This window comes from Octopus bimaculoides, chromosome 16 (genome assembly GCF_046866305.1).
Source record: "Octopus bimaculoides isolate indiv1 chromosome 16, ASM4686630v1, whole genome shotgun sequence".
Lineage (NCBI taxonomy): Eukaryota > Metazoa > Mollusca > Cephalopoda > Octopoda > Octopodidae > Octopus > Octopus bimaculoides.
The window spans coordinates 46,925,880-46,947,510 of record NC_142943.1 but is presented as its reverse complement, the minus strand read 5'-3'; the positions used below and the strand labels follow the sequence as shown (position 1 = coordinate 46,947,510).

At 37.6% G+C, this 21,631-nt stretch overlaps 1 protein-coding gene across 9 annotated transcripts in view; it reads left to right on the top strand.

Moving 5' to 3' along the window:
• LOC106874041 (1-phosphatidylinositol 4,5-bisphosphate phosphodiesterase gamma-1) overlaps positions 1-21,631 on the top strand; it is a 145,438-nt gene that overhangs the window by 48,465 nt on the left and 75,342 nt on the right. For all 9 annotated transcript variants that reach the window (XM_089364652.1, XM_089364650.1, XM_052974028.2 and 6 more), the window contains exon 2: positions 20,982-21,131. In XM_089364652.1, coding sequence (XP_089220778.1) covers positions 20,982-21,131 — 150 coding nt within the window. The remainder of the gene's footprint in view (positions 1-20,981; positions 21,132-21,631) is intronic.

Genomic DNA, 21,631 nt, shown 5'->3' with positions numbered 1-21,631 from the left:
ACAGATGAAGGAGGCTTGGTGGTCTTTTGAGGCCACTGAACTCCAAGAAGCTGCAGACACAAAGGATTCTAAAGCCTTTTATGATGGCCTCAAGAAAGTGTATGTGCCTCAAGAGCACAGTGTTACTTCTTTTCTGGTTTGTTCTCCAGGGAATCACAAGATCTAAATGTTGTTAATCCTGAGTCAGCCAGCTATGACCATCCCATATTTTTGATAATCAAGACTATATTGTCCAATGTGTCAGTTTTTTTCTTAAGATTGTTGGGTATGATTTGAAGGGAATTTGGCTGCTATTGTTTGCAAGTTAAGCATAGAGCTTCCTTCATTGGTTTGTAAAGTTTAGGTACTTCTTGAGAAAGTGTTTTATGACAAAATGATTTGAGTCCCACGGAAAGAGAAGTCAGCTGAGGACGTGTGGCTGAATTGAACTTGTAATACTTGGGTTGGTAATCTTTATTCACTCAGATTCTACTGACTGAGAAGCCATGATTTCAAACTCTGCTGTGTGTGTGTGTGTGTGTGTGTGTTTTGTGTATGTGTGTGTTTGTTTTGGGTGGTTTGTGTGCACAACATACATTTCTTATGTGAAGTGTGTGTGTGTGTGTGTTCCTGCAGCTTGGTGAAACTGTCTGCACCAGTCTACCTGATTATATAAATAGATGCCACACCCATTTCATGGTTAAGCAGATACTTTTAGCAGGCAATCAGCCATGGAAAAAGAAAAAAACAACAAAACAAAAACAAAAATGCTTGTGCTAATACTATATGTGCCATAATGTGTATACTATGTATGTATATTTTACACATACACACACACACGAGAGAGAGAGAGAGAGAGAGAGAGAGAGAGAGAGAGAGAGAGAGAGAGAGAGAGAGGGGGTAGTGAGCGAATTAGCTTCAACTCTCTATTGTATCCATTCACATTCAGTCATGTTACAAAACACTCTTCAAAAGCATGAATACTACTTACCCATATTTCATATTATGTTGTTATTATTATGCTATGTATTCGACTAGGGAACTATGATTGTCAGAAAGTATCAGATTTATATAAGTATTGACGTTCAAACGTTTAAAACTGTTTTCCTTTCTTCAACAATATTTTTAACAGGTCAAACGACTGAGTGAGTCCTTTCCATCGACACAACGGCAACCAGGGTTGTTGTTGCTGTTGTTTAGTTTTCTATCAGCCATGATTGAATGGGTCTTTTTAGGATCAAAGACATTCCAACCATGACTATCCTACCTGTTTCGATGTATTTTCGATTATATTAGTTAATGTATTTTTCCTTTCTTTTAAGACAGTTGAGGTGTAATTTTAGGATGGTTTCATTTCTCTGATTGAGCAGATTTACCATTAAAACTATTCCAGTTGGCCATACCGTCTTTTTCGTATTGTCTCCTTTTCTAAGTTGGTGAGGCTGTTGTTTTAAGGGAGATATGGCTGCTGTTTCTAAAAAGTTGAACCGCCACATGGAGGTTTCCCTTTAGACTTAGGTGAACTCGACCAGTAAGAGTAAAGGATTGCAGGGCATAGTCTGGTGTGGCAGCAAACAAAACAGGGATCTTTGAATCATTTGACTTGATGATAGTAAATAATTAGCGCTTTTTTCTTTTTTACCTCTTAGTCAGGGACAATAAAGAGCTGCATCCATGACTCTATGATTCTTTCAGGGCCTCCAAGACTAATGGGAGGAATGAAGAAAGTTATCTTCAAACTAGAAACTGAAGCTGGATACTTACAACAGAATAGTTTTCCACTAAGGTCGTCTAAGGACCAGGTGGTGGTTCTTAAGCAAACAACTAAATCTGCCACCCAAGAATTCAAAGCCCAAAGAACAGGAACAAAGACTACAAGGCGTCTTGTCTGGCACTCTAACAATTCCAACAATACCATTCCATGGATTGGTACTTTATTGACCCCAGAAGGGATGAAAAGAAAAGTTGTCCTTAACAGGAATTGAAATCAGAGCCCAGAGAGCCAGAACAGATACTGCTAAGTGTTTGTCCTAAACTAAGAACTCTGCTCAATTCATTGCCAAAATGAATGCCAATAATTCTAAAGAACAAGGTTTCAAGAGTGATAAATGTCCATCAAATTTCATATATTTTAATTTTTTCTTTTACTTCTTTTTCTTTTTATTAACAACCTCACAGAAAAGGAAAACCTTTTGCTACTTGCGAACATTTCTCTGCAGAATGACCAAAAACTGAGAACAATAGCATCAATTATTCTTCAAGTTTGACTATGGTAGAAAACAATAAATATATCTAATTGGCAAAAAGAAGAATCGGCAACAATCAATTGCAGCTTCATTATTATTATTATTATTATTATTATTATTATTATTCAGTAGTTTTATTTTTATAACGTGCTTTCACTTCACTACCGAGCGCAGCTCTGTGCGCCTTGGGTATGTGCTGTGGTTTGCTGTGGTGCTCTTATGTTTACTGTATTGAAAGTGTTTTGCGTAGAATGTGTGCAGTACCCAGTAGTGCAATTTTCTGTATGTTATATATATTTGTAAGTCCTGGTGTTTTTGTTATGTATTTGTCTGAATATTTTTTTATTATACCTAAGGCACCTACTATGATAGGAATTGTTTCTGTTTTTAGATTCCACATTCGAGTTATCTCTATTTCCAGGTCTTTGTATTTTGAAAGTTTTTCCATTTCTTTTAGAGAAACGTTGTCATCTGCTGGTATTGAAACATCAATTAGAAGGCATTTTTTTCCTTCATGATCTTTGACAACTATATCTGGTCTATTTGCCTTAATTTCTCTATCTGTGTGTATTGGCATATCCCATTATTATTATTATTATTATTATTATTATTATTATTATTATTATTATCATTATCATTATCATCATCATCATTATAATTATTATTATTATTATTAACAACACATTAATTTTGGAAGCAACAAAGAAAGAAAGAAAGAAAGCAAAATAGAAGAATTATAGAGATTAAAAATTTCTAATGCTGCAAGGAAATTTTTTTTTCCCTCAAATTATCAAAAGTTAGAAAGAAATTTAATTCCAATATTTCCTGTGCTAATCTATTTACTTAAAAAGTTGGCTGCCAGTGTTTCCTAGTGATGTGTACACATATCTGTGTATATCAGTGTGTGTGTGTGCGTTTTGGCCCTTCAGCTGTGTTAACAACACACAAAGCAGATATAATTCTGTAGCTCTCAATTTTTTTGCTCTCTTTCATTGCTTTTCTTTCTCTCTCTTTTCTTTTCCCCTCCCCATTCTTTCTCTCTCTCTCTCCCATCCTCTTCACTCTTTTCTCTCTGCTGTTCTTCACCTCTCTTTCCATGTCACAGTTAATCTCTCTCTCTCTCTTCCTTTGTTTCATATCCTCCCACTTCCTTCTTTCTGCATATCATTATCTTTCAACTCTACTACTTGCCAGGGCAGCACCATTCAGAAACAAGAACATGTTCAAAAAGCCATCAAGATGCCAAAGGTCCAAATGCTACCGGTGTGCTGATGTAACTGTTTGGTTCATCCTTGCATAAAGCAATTCTCTCTTTCTCTCTTACACACACCTACGAACAGCCCCACTCACTCTCTCAACACACACACACATTCTCTCATATGCTGTGGTTCATTCATTCTGGTGCACACAGATACTTAGCTACTGTTATATTTTAATAAAGAATTATCAACTTGGAGACAATACAACACAATATATACTCAAAGATACATGCTGATTAAAGCAGAACTTAAAAATCCATGTGCAAAAAGTATCACGCTGCCTACGAAACAAGCCAATATGCCAATTACAAGGCAGTCCAAAAGTTCGCTTTAAAAAGATATGAGGTCAACGCATGAAATAAAGCAGAATCACTAAATTTAGTTTGATACTTAGTCAGAACATAGAATTAAATTAGAGCAATATAACAGCTACCTTGAATGGCCACTGTCCAAATGGTCAGTTTGTCCTACTCCACACAACCCAGCTTAAACTCCTGGATTCATTATTTCAATTTGTTGAGAATCCTCTGTGCTCCAGCATGACCACAGCCACTTGGCTGAAACCCATAAATAAATAAATAAATATCTAGATTTGTAAAGAAACTAAAATAATGATTTAGAAGAACTCACCACCACTGCTTTGCATCCTCACACACACAATTATGTGAATGTATGTGTGGAAATATGGGGGATAAAAAAATAAAAGCTTGTAATCTCCAAGATTTTGAACCAATCTTGCTGTTGTTGAGTTCTGATTGAACATTATAATCAAAGACATTCCAGCCGTGACCCTTCCATCTTTGTTCATTCAGATAATGTATTTAGGAGCCAATACAATCCTCCTATTTTAAGACAACAGTTTGGAGGTGAGTCTTGGTTGCTATTTCAAGCAAGTGGTCACATGGAGGTTCGTTTGTTGGCTCAAAACCATTCAAGTGTATCAAAAGTGCATCGAGGTAAGGTTTCTCTGTCATTACCGCCTTTTTCCTCTTTCAGTATTTTCAAATCTTCTGCTCTTCCTTTAATTTTCTCTCATCTCTGAGCAGTTTCCCTCTCCTTCCTCAAAAACTTGTTTTTTTTTTTTCTTTTTCTTTTTCTCCTTATCTTTTCCCTTGCCTCCACTTTTCTCATTGTACACTTATTCCAGTTACCAAACACTTGAATTTTTTTATGACCAAGGGTTCTTGCACAAAGCATTAGAATTCTTTGTCCCAGTGTATAATTAGTCTATTCCAGAGATCAAACAATTGAGTAATGTTACGACAGGAGGTTATGTCTTGAAACATCTAATATCTTGTAAAAGCAGAAAAACAAAAGGCTAAAGAGGTGGGATTTGGGTTGAGAACATAAAGGAACGTAACTAAATACCACAAGGTATTTCACCGGACTCTCTAACGTTTCTGCTATCATTAACCTCTGTCTTTTTATGAAGTGAAATATTGGACTGGGCAGGATTTCGATTAGATTGTCCTTTACTTGTGAATAGCAAAATTACCCCCTCTCTCTTGCTTCGTTGTATTTCTGGGTGGGACACTTTATTCTTAGGACACCTACATTATCACAAATTTATCGAATTGTTGGGGACTTGGTACTGGGTCGTCTGGCAATGTTGCTTAGGTTTTGTCCACGGGAAGATTTTCCTCAGGTCTGTTTCATGCTATTAAACTGCTGGTCCTTCACAGCTTGGGTAACTTTTAAAAACTGGTTACCTATTTATAAATAACTTTGATTTGGAAAGATGAAGTAATTGTTTAATCACATCAATTCGTAAAATCTAATTAAATTTTTATCTTAATTATTGAATATTGTTTTAGTACTCTGCATACTTAAACATGCAATATAATTTGAAAGTCTAAAATGCCACCAAAGCAGATTGCATGAAAGAAAAGCTTACGATATGAAGTGAGAGGAACGAGGGAGCTTTTGTGCTGTTTTTTAACGGTGGAAATTAGCATCCAAATCCTCTTCATCATATTATCTTAAACAAACAAACAATGCAAAAAAACGGAAGGATACATTGGATTGTAGAATCCTTGGTATCTCTAAAAAGACAGGGTGGTCCTGGTTCGAATAGCTTTGGTTTTAGGTCTGCTCACTTTGGATTGATGTGAGGCTGAACAAAAGCTGTAAAATCTGAGAAATTGTCTTTTAGGCAGACCATATTCGGAAACTCTTTTCCCGTTATCGTAGCAATGAAGGATTAGAGATATTTAGCGTAGACTCTGGTGAAATCCCTTTCTCCCATTTATTGTGCGTTCGAACGTAGCAGAGAACAGCTAGTCATTGGCTGCTATTTGGATCCCGTTGTGTCCGCTACTCTGATTGGCACAATTTGTCTCTTACTTGATGGCGCTAACTTGCCGTGTATAACCAATCAAAGGCTCAGAATGGAATCACGTGGAACAGCCTGTTGACTACCATGCTTTTAGTCTACAGTTCCTTACCAAAACTAGCTTTTCTGCGTTCCGGGGTCTTTGGTTCCAGACCTCTGTTGGTTCCAGTCTCACTTTTTTTCTGCACATCATTGACACGCGTGAGTGTTATATTTGTTGTTTCGTTTAATGTTAAAATTGTTTCGTGTTTTTTAAACACCTTGTTACACTTGTTTTACTGCTTTACGGCAGTCTGTTAACGCTTTCCCCTTTCTTCGAAGAAGGGGGGTAGAGCAAGTATTAATGATGGAATACGAAAACCTCACCTCTTCGGAGCTTACGTCTTCTGAGGAAGAACTACTGAAGTCTGTCGAAATAATGGACGAGCAGTTGAAGTAAAGAAATTTTGCGGCTGTCGCCAAGAGCCACAGCAACAAAATCGAACTAACAGAACTGAGTAAATATAAGAACATGCTTTGTAGGGTAGGGTGCGAAGTACGGGTGTTCCCTCCACAAGAAATTATGAAAGATACCAAGGAGAAAACTATAATATATAGAACGTACTCCATGAAAACAAAAAAACAAAAAAATCGAAATAATGACGACCACACAAGTAGAAAAAGCCTTGAAACCAATCTAGCAAGGAGTTTCATACCTTGCCAGAGGAAGGAAGTTCAGAACAGTGGAGGTGCGTTTCCCAGGTTACACTCGGCAACCCTGTTGAAAACAGAAGTGGTACTTCTACCCATATACCTTGGGAGACGTGTTTCCAGAGCTAGGGTAGAAGATATACCACAAGAGATTGACGTAGCCTGGCTAGTAGCTGCCATACTGCTGGGAAATGAAGATAAGATAGTGGTCCTTCAGTCCACAAGAACAGCTTATATGAATTGGCAAGGGCAGACCATGGATATGATTATCTAGGGGTCTTTGGGAGACATCGAAAATATAGTAGAAACTATCTCTATAGAAGACATGATAACCAGGGTTAGAGTGGAGGGCAAGATCCCGCGTTACTACAAGTGTGGCCTAAAAGCCACATTAGAGCGGACTGTCCCCCCACCGCCCCAAAAAGGACCCGTGAGCAGGGAAGAAGTCGCACCTCCAGTGCCAACAAAAGAAAACTCAAGTAAAACTCAAGAAAACTCTTTCTTACGCGGATGTGTCTTTTTCCTTCTGGCATTTATTGGTTCCATCCAATTTCCCTTTATTATATCGGCCGTGTGATGTGGTACTAAAGAGCCATTCTCGTCACCTCACGTCACACGGCCGTTACAGATAGATTGCAGATGGTGTGCGCGCGTGTGCATATTTTACTTAGAACTGGTGAAGAGATTAATGACGGAACGGAGAGAGAGAGAGAATTTACGAGATGTTAATTAACTTAAATTAGGTTGAATTAATGAGCAAGGAAAGGTGTGTAGATATGTGTTCCCCTGTCCAAAGTTAGTTCTTTTTATCCTCGAAGCAAGTTTATATTACGAAAGAATAACGGATTTGTCTGGATGAGGACAAATACGTATCTGTCCTCATTCAGAGGACATACGTAAGTGTATACCAGATCTTTCGTTCTGACATACGACTACGTCACATCCAGTGAGATCCGTCTTCAACCGACCTCATTACCATTGTCCTTGACCTTTGTCGCCTTATCTGGAAGAGGAGTGTCTTAGGAATGTAGGGTCACCAGCGTTCTGTAGATTTCACATTGACGAATGTTGATGTTGGTTAGCCAGTTCTTAAAGGCATTTCAACCGCGATATATGCCGCGACCCTTTATTAAGAACGTGGGGTGTGGTTTAAAGAAATTTGGCTGCTATTTTTAGGAAGTCGAGCAACTGTATAGAAATTCTCTTGTTGGCTCGTGTCTTTGTCGCTGTGGTAGCTTTAAGCGCAAACATAACCCTAACTATGTCTTTCCCTTAGATATTGTCAGTTTTTTCTTTTTTTTTTATTATCTTCTGTTGCTTTGGATAAGGTTTGGCCAACCCGTTTTACACGCAGATTTCGTTGTTTATAAAAGAAGTCTCGCAGATTTTTCGATAACTTCTCATTTCTACTGCTCTAATTTTATTTTCAGAAATATAAAATACCAGTTCATGAACGATATCCCGAGTAAACCTTAAAATTAGGAATGAAACATTAGTGACATTGTAATCCTTGAAACAACGTCTGATAGCAAAAAGTAAGACAATAGTTTTGATCATTGGCCTGCCTTCTAACAGTTGTACGGCTGACCTAGGGTTTGACCAGTAATAATTGCATTAAAATAAGAACGACCCATTGGAACATGTACTCTAAATATTAGGGGACGGTCATGTCTGGAATATTTTTGATCATAGATCTATTGGATAAAGGCTGTACTCTGGTGCTAAACAATTGCAACAACTATCAAATCTATTTTTGTTAAATCCCTTTCAATCCTCGTAGAAGTTAGTCGATATTTTGTAAATTTCTAATATGTTATTTCATTCCTGAAAAAATGTTGCCCCCTCGGGCAAGTGGCATTAACCTAAACCACGATCCAGTCCGAGATTTGTGTGTGTGGACCATCGGCTGGTTCTTACTTGTGATTCATAGGAGCGGCCTTATTACACTGTGTTGCGTTGGTCCTTCGTTGTTGTTTAGCCTCAGGGCATCCACTGTCGAACTGGCCGGTGATCCGAAGCCATTCCATCTTTCTATGTATATGGATTATACTGTCCAAGCTATCATTGCCTGTTTTTTTTTGTTTTTTTTTAAGACGGTAGGGTGATTTGAAAGTAGACTGATTGCTATTTCTAATAGGACGAACGGATGCAAAGGACTCGCTTATTGGACGCATTTGTCCTTGTGTTTTCTTTTACAAACTAACAGGTCGTGATTTGAAGATTGGTTGCTATTTCTAGTAGAATAATTCACTGAGAAGCCTCCTTCGATGAGTTGCCTTTCCTCGTTCCGACAATCTGAATTGTTGCTCTGGGATGTATCTGCTTGTGATGCATCGTCGTTGATGGCGCCGACCTTTTGTCACGTAACCCTGCTGCTCTCATAGTGTCAACTTTCTATCGCAGTGTTTACTCTTTGCTATCAACTTGATCTTTTCAACACTAATTTCCATTCGGAACGTATGACTAAACAAGTAAATAACCTTTTGGTTGTTACTTATTAGCTATATGATCCATCAGTAAACAGTTGTGTGATTCCATTTATATTGTCTCATTCATCTTTTCAACCCTCGTTCAGACATGAGAGAGAGAGAGAGAGGGGAAGCTGGGGAAACGATAATGTCAAATACATCGACGCTATCATGAGTTTCGAAGCTGTAAGATTATTTTGAAGTGTTCAATGCCGGGATCGCAGTCACATGTCCACATACGTTTTCTCGGAAATATGCGTAATCTCCCTCACACTTTCTATCACTGCATCACACATTACACGCAATTCCTCTTTCACACTCACACAATCACCTCTCTCCTTGCGCACCATTTCCCCTTTTCCCTTACTTTCTCACACAAATAGATGTGTACACATATAACCTGTCTTTGCTTACCTTCATCCTCACACTTCATATATATATATATATATATATATATACATATATATATATATATATATACAAGCACAAACATACACCCTCTCATATACATTCACATACCCGCTCAATCTGCTCTCTTCATTTATAGTATTTAGGTAAGACACCGCGTCGTCAGGACGTCGTCGGACATGTCTTCTACCAACCAGCTACAAAAATCCGCAGTGGTATTGCTCGCTCGGGAGAACAGAGCGAGTGCATGCCTTACTCCCTCTGCCATTCACTCATGCTCGGTCTCCGCGTGATCCATGTGCCTACGTCCCGCAGGGATGTCAATTGTGGCAGGAAGAACTTGACATGAGGTGACCAAACCCATTCACCATCCAGGTAGAGCCAGAGGTGTCTCAGCCTCAGCGCATACTTGCGCATCATCAGCCAAGGCATTTCTAACCCACCCTTTAACGGTTTCTGGCAGCAGATGGAGCGCTTCACAAGTGGAGGTTTCCCATTCCACAAAAAGCGGAAAAGGATCCGTTCCAGCTTGGTCAGTCACATTCCGGGGCAAGGTACAACGGTTAGGCGGTAGGTTATCACAGATGCTATAAACACTTGTGCAACCTCGGCCCTTCCTAGCAAGAATAGCGTCCTCCCAGACCAGGTCTAGGTTATGGCTGTCACCTTGCTTGTAATCTCGCTTCAGTTTTTCTCCATCTGGAGGTCCTGTCCAAACCAGACCCCGAGCAGTTTAACTGGGCCCTCCGCCCAACGTCCGACGACGCTGTTGGGAGGCATCGACTTGCCCCTCCAGTCACCTCACCTAACTGCCCATAAATGATTTGACAAAGCTATTTATAAGCGGAGGGTAGGATCCAGCGATGATTCGGATTAATTGTTTGAAAATGTATTACACGCAACATGATTGAATCCGAAATGCGTATCACGCGCAATACTTGACCAATCAAAATACAAGACTCTACCAAACGTTCCAAACTCGCATGATAGATCAAACAACCAATCATTAACGATTAGCATGCTAATATATATATATATATATATATATATATATATATATATATATATATATATATATATATATATATATATATAATTATTATAATATTAGGGAATGTAAATTCCAAACGTACAGGAATATTCATTTAGTAATACCAAATTGAATTTTATAATAAATAATATATGTATATAAATATAATTTAGAGAGGAACCACCAATATACAATTCAAACAATGAAAGACACCAATCACCACCCAGAAAAAAACATACTCTACAAAATCCGGGTAAAAATTTAATTCAACTTAGAAAATTGATAAAATAGAAGGTAAAGTGTTGACTACGCGCTTTTCGTGGTCGCACTATAGCAGATAAAATCAGTACAGTTCACAATAATTTGATAACAATTATAATCTACTCAAAATACGGTCACTCCTCAGGTGTCTAGAAAAATAAGATTCAAAAAACGTATCTTTCTTAAATAATAAAAATATTAGTGCTTTTAGTAAAACTCACGTTAGTACAATAAATTACACGTAAATGCTTAATACTAATCATACCAGTTAAAGTTATTATTCATCTAAAATAAAATATCTATGGACTAATGGTAAATATGTTTATGAACAGAAATACATATAAAAAGATAGTGTTATTAAATAAATTCGAACATTAAGCAATATTACGAAAATGAAGAACATCTTATCGACGATCTCTTGTGAACTCAGTTTTTTTTTTGGTAAATATGACTTTCAGTGGTTCCAAGATTTGTTTGTAATTTGGGCAACAGACTGTTCGGAATTTTAAACACCATAATTTATTTAAATGGTTTAGGTCTAACAATTCATAGTTATTCTTTCTTTAGGATCGTTTCTTGTTCTTCAATTTATCGTCACATTCAACCGTGACTCTCACATATTAGATGGAACTAATCTTTCTTTGTGAAAACCCAAAACTCACCACTCACGTACTGCCGAAGAGCAAGTCTCTAAATGCAGTTAGACCTCATAAGATAAAATAAGTTTTTATTTAATGTTGGAGTCTGGAAAATAAGTGTTAACTGCCCTTAACCGGACAAGAGGGACTTTTTTGCTTTTTTTTTAGTAGACTCGGTGAACCCAAAAGGATATCAGTCATAGTTTTAAGTGTTAGAATGTTTGCTAACACACACACACACACACACACACACACACACACACACACACACACACACACACACACACACACACACACACGGCTATGATTAGGATGGTGGGGCTGGAGTAAGAATAAGGGTTGGGTGAGACAGGGGTTTGTTAGAGAGCTGGTGGCGGTAGTGTTTGAACAAGTGGAATTATATGGTTAGTGTGTGTCTAATATCTTACTATGAAGCTAATCTGTGGTGAAGTCATTGAAATATTTTTATTATACATGTGTGTGTATGTGTTGCGTGATAGAATGGCATTTTAACCTCATTTCTTCTGCCCTGCTGCTTTGGTGATGTTAGTGATGATGATGGTAATGGTGGTGGTGGTGGTGGTATTAGCAGATGTGTTGTCGGCGGTGGTGGTGGTGGTAAAAGTAACTGGAAATAAGGTCAGGTTAGATAGCGAGGTTTTGTCTTTCTGCCTATCATCGTAGCCGTCGTCGCCGTGAGCAATTGGGTAATGCCTGCAGTTATGTGTGTGTGTGTGTGTGGATTTATATAGAAAAGTAGTTTTGCCTGTGCCTCTCTGCATTTGTACGATGTAAATTTAGGTATGTGTATAAATATATATATATATATATATATATGTATATATATATATATATATATATATATATATATGTATCTTCGTATGAGTGTCTACATAACGTTATTATAAAGGGTGCGGCGTGCGTATACGCACGTATGTACATGTAAGTTTTATATTATTATTCCGTATATGTAATATATATGACACAAGGAATATTTAGCTTTGAATGTATATACGCACCCCCTCTCTGTCTGTCTATCACACACACACACACACACACACACACACACACACACACACACACACACACACACACACACACACACACATACATACATACATACATACATACATACATACATACAGACAGAGGATGGGTTTATCTGGTTTGGGAAATTATCTAAGGTGCCAGTCAGCTATAGAACTGGCGTTAAATTTAGATGTTTTCGAAATCGAATAGAAATCCCCCGTTTTTACAAATATGACACTAGGCGTCGTATTTTGGTTCTATGTGAACCGAGTTCGCATCCTGCTTGTGATTTGTTGATCGAAACTATTATTTCATTTCTCTCATTTTAGGAAAAACCGGTCATGGCCTTGTTACAAATTCAGCCCTTTTGCTCTTATTCACTCTACGCTGAGGATTAATTAATCCAGCATCTTAGCGATGTTTTATTCTTTTACTAGCTTCAGTCATTTGACTGCGGCCATGCTGGAGCAGCGCTTTTAGTCGAAGAAATCGACACCAGGATTTATTCTTTGTAAGCCTAGTACTTATTCTATCATTCCCTATTGCCGAACCGCAAAGTTATGGGGACGTAAACACACCAACATCGGTGTCAAGCGATGGTGGTGGGTGGGGGGACAAACACAGGCAGACACACACGCACACGTATGATTTTCATGAACATCTTGCATCCATTTTCCATAGTAATATTTATTGAGTAGTTTTTGCACTTTTGATTAACTGTTGATAATGAGGAAACCTCTGGTTGATCTCCTAGAGTTAGCAGCCAAATCTCCAAGTTAAATTCTACTATTTATTAAAAGGAAGGCTATATTAGATAAATTGTTCTAGATATATTATGTCAGAATAAAAGATAGTTGGTCATGTCTTGACAGCTTCATTTATATATGATACCTCTAATGCCCCTTCTGTTGTGGCAAGATACCTGCTTCTGTCTGTTTGTCACACTTCTAACCTTTCAACCTCTGACATAAGATCTCCTCCTCAAATACCCTCTCTCAGCCCCTTTCAAAATTGCTTGTCTTGCAAAAGTTACATGGTGACCCCTGCCAGTGCTGGTACCACGTTAAAAGCATCCAGACTATACTAATGGGGTTGGCATTTGGAAGGGCATCCAGCTGTGAAAATCATGGCAAAACTAAACTCACCTGTGCTGGTGTCACATAAAGAGCACTGAGTCCACTCAGTGGAGTGGTTGATGTTAGGAAGGGCATTGAGCTGTAAAACCTCTGCCAAAACAGACACAGTAACCTAGGGTAGTTTTTCTACCTGGTTGGCTCCTGTCAACTGTCCTACCCATGCATTAACGATGGATGTTAAACGAGGATGATGATGATATATATAATGTTTATATATATGATGGGCTTCTTTCAGTTTCCATCTATCAAATCCACTCACAAGGCTTTGGTCGGCCCGAGACTATAGTAGAAGATACTTGTCCAAGGTGCCACGCAGTGGGACTGAACCTGGAACCATGTGGTTGGGAAGCAAGCTTCTTACCACACAGCCACTCCTGCACCTATCCTATAATTATGGATGTAATTAACATAAAATGATGTGTGAGTGTGTGTAGGGCCTGTTTAGAAACAATATACATCATTGTGTGGAGTTAAGGATGGTGATTGGGATTGTGCTAGCAGTGGTAGTGATGGTGGTTGTGTTTCCGGTTAAACCGGGAGGAATTTGCATCGATTTAGTTCATGGTAACACCTGAAGACATTTAGGTGAGTTTGTGTTGTCGCCAACGCTATCAAGGACACATTTTATGAGACAGTGTGTATGCGATAACAACTGGAATGGGCGGAGGTTACCACTGAAAAAGAGGCAGGTTTTCTAGGGGATATTCTTTAGCTGAGATATACTGAGGAGAATCTGTCGGCCTAACTTTATTTGTTAAACTCTCTTTATGTGTGTGTGTGTGTGTGTGTGCGTGTATTCGTCTATCTGTTTGTTTGTCTCTCTGTCTATGCCGCTCCGTCTGACCCTATTGATGTGTCTCTAGCCATATTCCACCCTTCTTTCTTACACAGTCAGTCAGAAACTGAAACGAGAGCAGTTTGTTATGTCTGCAAGGAATTGTTATGGTAATGGTCGGCTGGGTGTGTAATGTGAGCCCCCCCCCTCTTTTTTTTTTCTTTTTTTTCTTATAGTTCAGAAAATTGCTTTCTTTTACTGTCTTAGTTGAGGAATTGAATATATTTGGTAACGGGTGGAATAGAGATGTAGTTAACTTAGCAGGCAAACGTATCTCCTCTGACCAGGGATGCTTTCTGTCTTCACCATCCATAGTTTAGTGGCTTCATGTCAACAGAATAGCTGAATGCCTGTAAGGTGTGTTTGGAACTATTCTATTACGTTTGAAGTGTTGTTACTCTGTTTGTCACTCATCATTTTAACATACATTCAAATCAGTATCAAGTTACTGTTTCGAGCTAGTCTGTTGCTGGATTGAATGTCGTACAACGTGTAGTTCACCCACCAACCACATTCTTTGTTTTAATTTCAAATCGTGACAAGGTTGATTATTACCATTTGTCATTCGATTAAGGCCAACCCATGCACAAGTCTATGCTTAATATGTTACATATACATGGCAGCATGATAGATGGTAGTTAATATTACAAAATTTGGTGCCCACCATCATCATCATCATCATCATCATCACGTAGTGCCCTTTTTTCATACTAGCACGGGTTGAATGGTTTGACAGGAGCTGGCAAACCAGAGCTGTACCAGGCTCCATTGTCTGCTCAGGTGTGATCTCTATGGCTGGACACCCTACCTAATGCCAACCACTTTACAGAATGTACAAAGGGTGCTTCATATGTGGCACCCAGTACAGGTGGAAGTTGAAGTTCATGAGTTTAGATCAGTTTGTGTTCTGTAGGGAACCATGGACTCGCTTAGTGACTACAAGAAATGCTAGAAATATCAGCCAAACTTCTATCAAACCACATCTGACATTCGTTAATAAAAGAAAGTGTTCAATACATATTGTACTCCTTGATACTGCTAAACAAAAAAAAAACTGGCTGGTCGTGGCTCAATCAGGGTTGACCTGTGGTTAAAAGCAGCAATATGAACAATGACAAAACTAACAAGAGAAGCTATATGTTATTGGAGCTTTTGAAAACAGCAGCCTATTTCCCGTTAAACTCACCCTACAATCTGAAAACAAGATGGGCACATTAGGTAAATGGTGTCCTATATATACAAAAAGATGGTTTTGTTAACTCTGGAGCACCTTTTGACCAGAGATCTGTTTCATCAGGACGAAATTGGGATTTTTAAATATATGCCTTGGTCCCCTATTCAAATGAGGTTTTAAATATTGCATTGGAAAATATTGCTTTTTCTAAACTAAATTTGCATATTTGGGAAAAATAAAATTCTTTGATTTTCATTTGGAAAGGAAAAAGATTTCAAATATATTGTCATTGTCACACTCCTCCTTCAGACCCCGACCAACCCTGATTGGCTACATCTATGGCCCAAGATGTTTCAGCCACGACCAGACATTCTGGCGCCATAGCTGATCTTTCACTACATTGTTCAGTGTGACTTTTCTTTCTCAAGATGGTAGAATATGAGTTGAAGTAATTTTGGTTGCTGTTTCTAGCAGGCTGAGCAACTCTAGACATATTTCTCATTCGAGGTATTGTTGTTGTTTAGCCATTGGTCAGCTCTGATTGAGAAGACTGTATGAACAAATGAATTCCAGTCATGACAACTCCTGACTGAGCAGCCTTCCACATGTGACCATCTTGTCTTGTTTTCAGGAACAGCGTATCACAAACCATACTATTCAATGTTTTTTTGTTTTTTTTTGTTAAGGAAAATAATATATGATGTGAGAGATTTGACTGCTATTTCTAGCAGATTGAGGGAACCACATAGAGACTCTGTTTATTTATTTGTGATCAGAAATTCCTGAACAGATAAGCTACCTAACAATTGACTCATTGGTTGGTGGGTCATGAGTTCACATCCTCTTGAAGGTGTGTTGTGACATGACTGATTTGTGATTCATGTGTTTCTAACATGTTTCATACAGGTCTCTTGCTGTGGGTTAGAGCAATACAATGAACTTATCTACCTTGATTTTTATTTTCATCATTTTATGTTCTAGAGGAAGGGCAGTGTTCCCTGACCCATTACAGGTTTATGAGACTGGTGGGAGGGAGGGAGTGATGCTATCATCAAGCCAGTGCCCTGGTCCAAATGCCTGCAACAGAGTGGACTCTGCTAAAGTGTCCAATGACCAGGTGGTGGTGTTAATGGCTGTTCGTAGCAGAATTTCAGCTCAGAGTGCAAGACCCAGAACTAATAACACATGACAGCAGTTTGATGCTTTACCATTTCTGCCAGCCCTCTGCCCTCGATCGATATCTTATTTATCAATTCTACAAAGATGAAAGGCAGATTTAACTTAAGTTGGATTTGAACTCAGAATGTTAGAAGCTAAATTAAATACTACAAGCTATTACTGTTATATCTCTGTTAATGTTCGACCAAAATCTACTTCATTTTAAGCATTGAGGATGATTCTTCTTTCTTTCTCTTTATGTGTGTGTGTGTGTGTGTGTATTTATACACACATATTACATATAATAAATTTGAACAGTTTAAGAATAATAAATTTGAACAGTTTAAGAATAATAAATTTGAACAGTTTCTGTCTGAGGTGTTGGTCAGCCAAAGCTTCATTAAATGATTCTTTGCTCAAAGGGCTCTGCTGTGGAATTGAACCCAAACCCCTTCAGCTATAAAGCAAACGGTTTAACCACAAAACTATGCTGATTCTCTATCCACCAGTCTGTCTCTCTATATAAATATTTAAAAATTTTATATATATATATATATGTATATATATGTAATTTTCAGATATAAGAAAAGGCAAGCTTTTATTTAAATTTATTCCGTTGTGAATAATAGAAGAAAGAAAGAGCAAGAGAAATGGGTTATCTTAAAAGAAAAGGGTGTGTTTATTATAGATCCAGTTTCTAATGGCGTAACCTTACTTAATCTCAGCATATTTATTATTACCATGACACAAGGCCAAATGAAAGGTTGCTCTCAGATGACATTGTTTTTGCAATATAAATCAATATATATTCTTTCTACGAAACTGTTTCATATTCTGGCCTTCCTCTGCCCTCTGTAAACATTAAATACATACACAATAAACAAACAAGGATACATCAAAAAATGTAACAAAATGTTTTGAGCAATTCACACAATTTTGTTCCTAAAACATTAACTCACTTCCTGGTCGAGAGAATTGGTGTAACTTTGACCTTATCCACCACTCCTTTACACACTCACAAGCCACACATATTATTCCTTTATCATCTACAAATCTCTCACATTCTACCATTTTCTCAACAGAACCTTCAACCAATGAGAAATGCCTTTACATGGTCACTGGACCTGTTGAAGATAGCTTATTTCTTCTCATATTACACCCAATCATCTTGGTAAAATGCCATGTTGCACAATGTGGTCTTAGATTTCCTGCCAATAGAAAAAGACTGGATGATCACAACTGGAATGTCTTTGATCATGGGTCTGCTTGATCAGAGTTCGCCTGGAACTAAACAACAGGGTCTTTCTGCATTTCTCTTGTACAATATAAGCTGCATGCTTGACTCTGGTTTCTTTTTGAAAAGGCTTTGCCTGCAATTCTATAGAATCCACTCTATAGAGCTGCTTGCTTCTCATTTGGACATTAATAAGAAGGACACTTGATGGGGATCTGCTTAATACAGCCCTCAACTGTTTGTCCTGCAGGATGGCCATTTAAATCATTGCACCACTAGACCCACTTCCCAATTAATTATCTTAGGCATTGATGATTTTATTGTCTTTATTGTTAAGTGTTATGGAGTCAACAGAGAGAGAGAGAGAGAGAGAGAGAGAGAGAGCAAGATTTGATATTTTATCATTTTCAGTAATTTCATGGATTTAAAACGATTTTCTATTTAGGTTAAAAATCCCCCATCCCCACTTTTCTTTTTTTTTCTTTCTTTTTGATTCTCTTCATTTGATAAATTAGACACTAGTAATAATAAAGGATAACTGAATCAGCAAATCTCTTCAAAGATTTTTGACTGTTTTTTTTCTTCTTCTTTTCTCTTTTTCTTTTCATTGCTAGAACCCTTTTCCTGGTTGACAAATGCTAAGCATGGTGGTTTTTTCCAAGCCATGGTTGGTTTAAAGTTGCCAATGTTTAGATTGTGTCACAGAACTCCAGTGACCTTGATCCCTCCTCATTTCTCATACCATATTTGCAACCATTATATATATCGGAGAAGCTTTAATTGTGTTACCAATACACCCATTAAAATTACCAAGTATCATAATGAGATTGTTGTCATTCACTTTTAGTTCGTCTTCATCAAAGCAGTCCTTCCCTTCATGTAGTCATCTTGGTTGTGGTGTGTGTCTGTGTGTGCATTATTATTACTGTCTTATTGTCCATAATTAATCGAAGCTAAGTTATTATTCTGTTACACTCAAACTACTTCATTTATTTTTTCTTACCATTTCTCTGATAACATGCCTATTCCATTCAATCCATCACTGTTTCCCATTGAAAAGAATTCAAGGTTTCATTTCTTGCCTGTGAGATGTATGGCTGAGGCTCACCTCCATCTTACCACTTGCATGCAACCACATCTACTTGCCTCTGCTTCAGCATCTGTTCAATCTCTCCCTTTCGTTGTGCTAATGTGGATGGTAGCAGCCCTTTTGAGTATGACTAGATTTCCAATGGTGGCTTGGTAGATTGTATGTTTTTTTTTCTCTTGAAATGAATAAACATTTGTACAATGTAAGGTTTTTAGTATTTTAGAAATAAATAATTATATAATCTGATAGCTTTATTATTTGGTGTGGGGTTTTTTTTTTTCATTTATTAATTTTCCATCTCCTGCAGATGTTTTCCTCCTAATTAATATTTCATAGAATAACTGGTTGCTTTTGTTGTTCTTGTTGTTGTTGATGACATTTCAAATGTTGTTCAAGTGTTTTTGCTGATTTCTCTTTTTTTAGTTGTTGTTTATAGTTGTTTCATCAGGAAAAACTGAAATTAAATAAATATATGATGAAATGCATTTTAAAAAAGACAAGGCAAAACAGGATATGCATTAGGATTACTTGAACCGAAACCTGGATGTGCAATATATTGGCAGAGGTGGATGGTTTCAGTTGGTTATTTTTAATGAAGAATTCATTAGCCCTTTCATTATGAACCTGGCTAAAGCCACCTCTGGCTCTGTGGTATAAATGTCTTGTTTTCATAAGTTCTGAATGAAAATCTTCCCCCAAACATTAGTCACAATTTATGTTCCTAACACTAGCTGAATGATAACTAAGTTATTTTACTAAATTCTTTGTTATATTTAAAGTAATTGAAAGAAGCACAGAGCATCTCAACAGAAATACAGTAACGAAAGGGTTAAGTGATTAAAGCAGAGAATGAATTTTAAAGAGTTTTGTAGAATTGAAAATGACAATAAACTTCCATACAAGTTAGCGGTTCAGCAAAAGAGTGATAAAATAAGTACTAGGCTTACAAAGAATAAGTCCTGGGGTCGATTTGCTCAACTAAAGGCAGTGCTCCAGCATGGCCACAGTCAAATGACTGAAACAAGTAAAAGAGTAAAAGAGATACGGTGTGTGTGTTTGTTTTCCATCACCACTTGACAACCAGTCTTGATTTGTTTATGTGACTTAGCAGTTTGGCAAAAAGAAACCAATAGACTAAGTAGGAAGCATTACAAAAAGAAAGAAGTCCTGGGGTTGATTTGTCCAACTAAACCCGCCGAAGTGGTGCCCCAGCATGGCCACAGTCTAGTGACCGAGACAAAAGACAGGTGAACCTAAGCATGGCTGCAGGGATCCAGGCACGGGTCTGGTGTTTGACGCCCCCCCCCCCCCCGCCCCAGCGGCATAGAGATTCCTTTCTTGGTTCATTGTTTGTTTTTCAAGGTCAGTCAGTATTGGTCAAGCAAGACTATGATCAAAAGACAGTCCAGCCATAGCCATCAAGACTTCCTTTTCTTTTTTTTCAGTCAGTGTACTTTTGGAGAAAAAAAAAAAAAAATCCCCAAATACTATCGAGTGTCCTATTTTGAAACGGGAAGATTTAGTTGCTATTTCTAGCAGGTCAAACAACTGCATAAAGATTCTCTTGTTGCTTCTTTCTATGTAATTAATGGTGGCAATTATAGTAATGATAGTAATTTTGACCGAAGACCATTTAACCTAACCCCCCCTATGTCACCCTCCTCTTCCTTTCACCACTGCTTCTTTCTCTGGCTGTTGATCCTCCATTGACACTCTCTCTCTCTCTCTCTCTCTCTCTTTCTTCTCTCTCTCTCTCTCTCTCTCTCTCTCTCTCTCTCTCTCTCTCTCTCTCTCTCTCTCTCCCTCTCTCTCTCTGTATCATGTATTCTGCCTTGTTTACATATCACTGTTCATGTCTTTGTATTTTTACTTAGACTTGTAAATTCAATTTTATTCTCTGCATTATTTAGTTTTGTTCTTGTTTTTTTTTTTATATCTTTATTCTTTTTCTTTACTTTGTTTTATTCACATTATATCATGTTGCATTTTTTTTTTTTTTTTTTCCTTTTTTTAGTTGACTTGAGGGAAGTGAAAGAAATACGACCCGGAAAAAACTCCAAAGATTTTGAGAAATGGGCTGATGAAGCTAGAAAAGCAGACAAGAATTTGTGCTTTGTGATATTTCATGGATCGGAATTTAAACTCGCAACATTATCTATTGCTGGTAAAGTATAACTAACTAACAACAATAATAATTATAATCATAATTCTTCTTGCAATTTTTATAAATTCATCGGTTGTGAAATCTAGCAAAAGTTTCATTTCTTACATGAAAAAGGATTCAGAAAATCTACACAAATACGTCTCCGGGTAACAAACGTTGTGTGAAGACCTGCCTAAATAATATTTATGAATCCCCACATATTTCTATTTCCTGGAATGTGCTGATGTCTGTCCTTATTGGTAATCTGTCTTTTAAAAAGTGGTTGTGTATTCCATTTGTACTAATTACAAATGGAATGCTAGAGAACACATTCCTTAAGTGCCATAACATTTTCAATTTAACAATTAGGTCAGAGCAATTCCTTGGCTTTTCAGCTCATCTCTACACAACATTCTAGTCATTTGGTATTGTCAATTATTAATACACTCTATCATCATTTTTTTGTGTAATGGAAAATAATGCTCATGTCTGTATTTGTCTGTTGGTATGTTGCTGTTCTA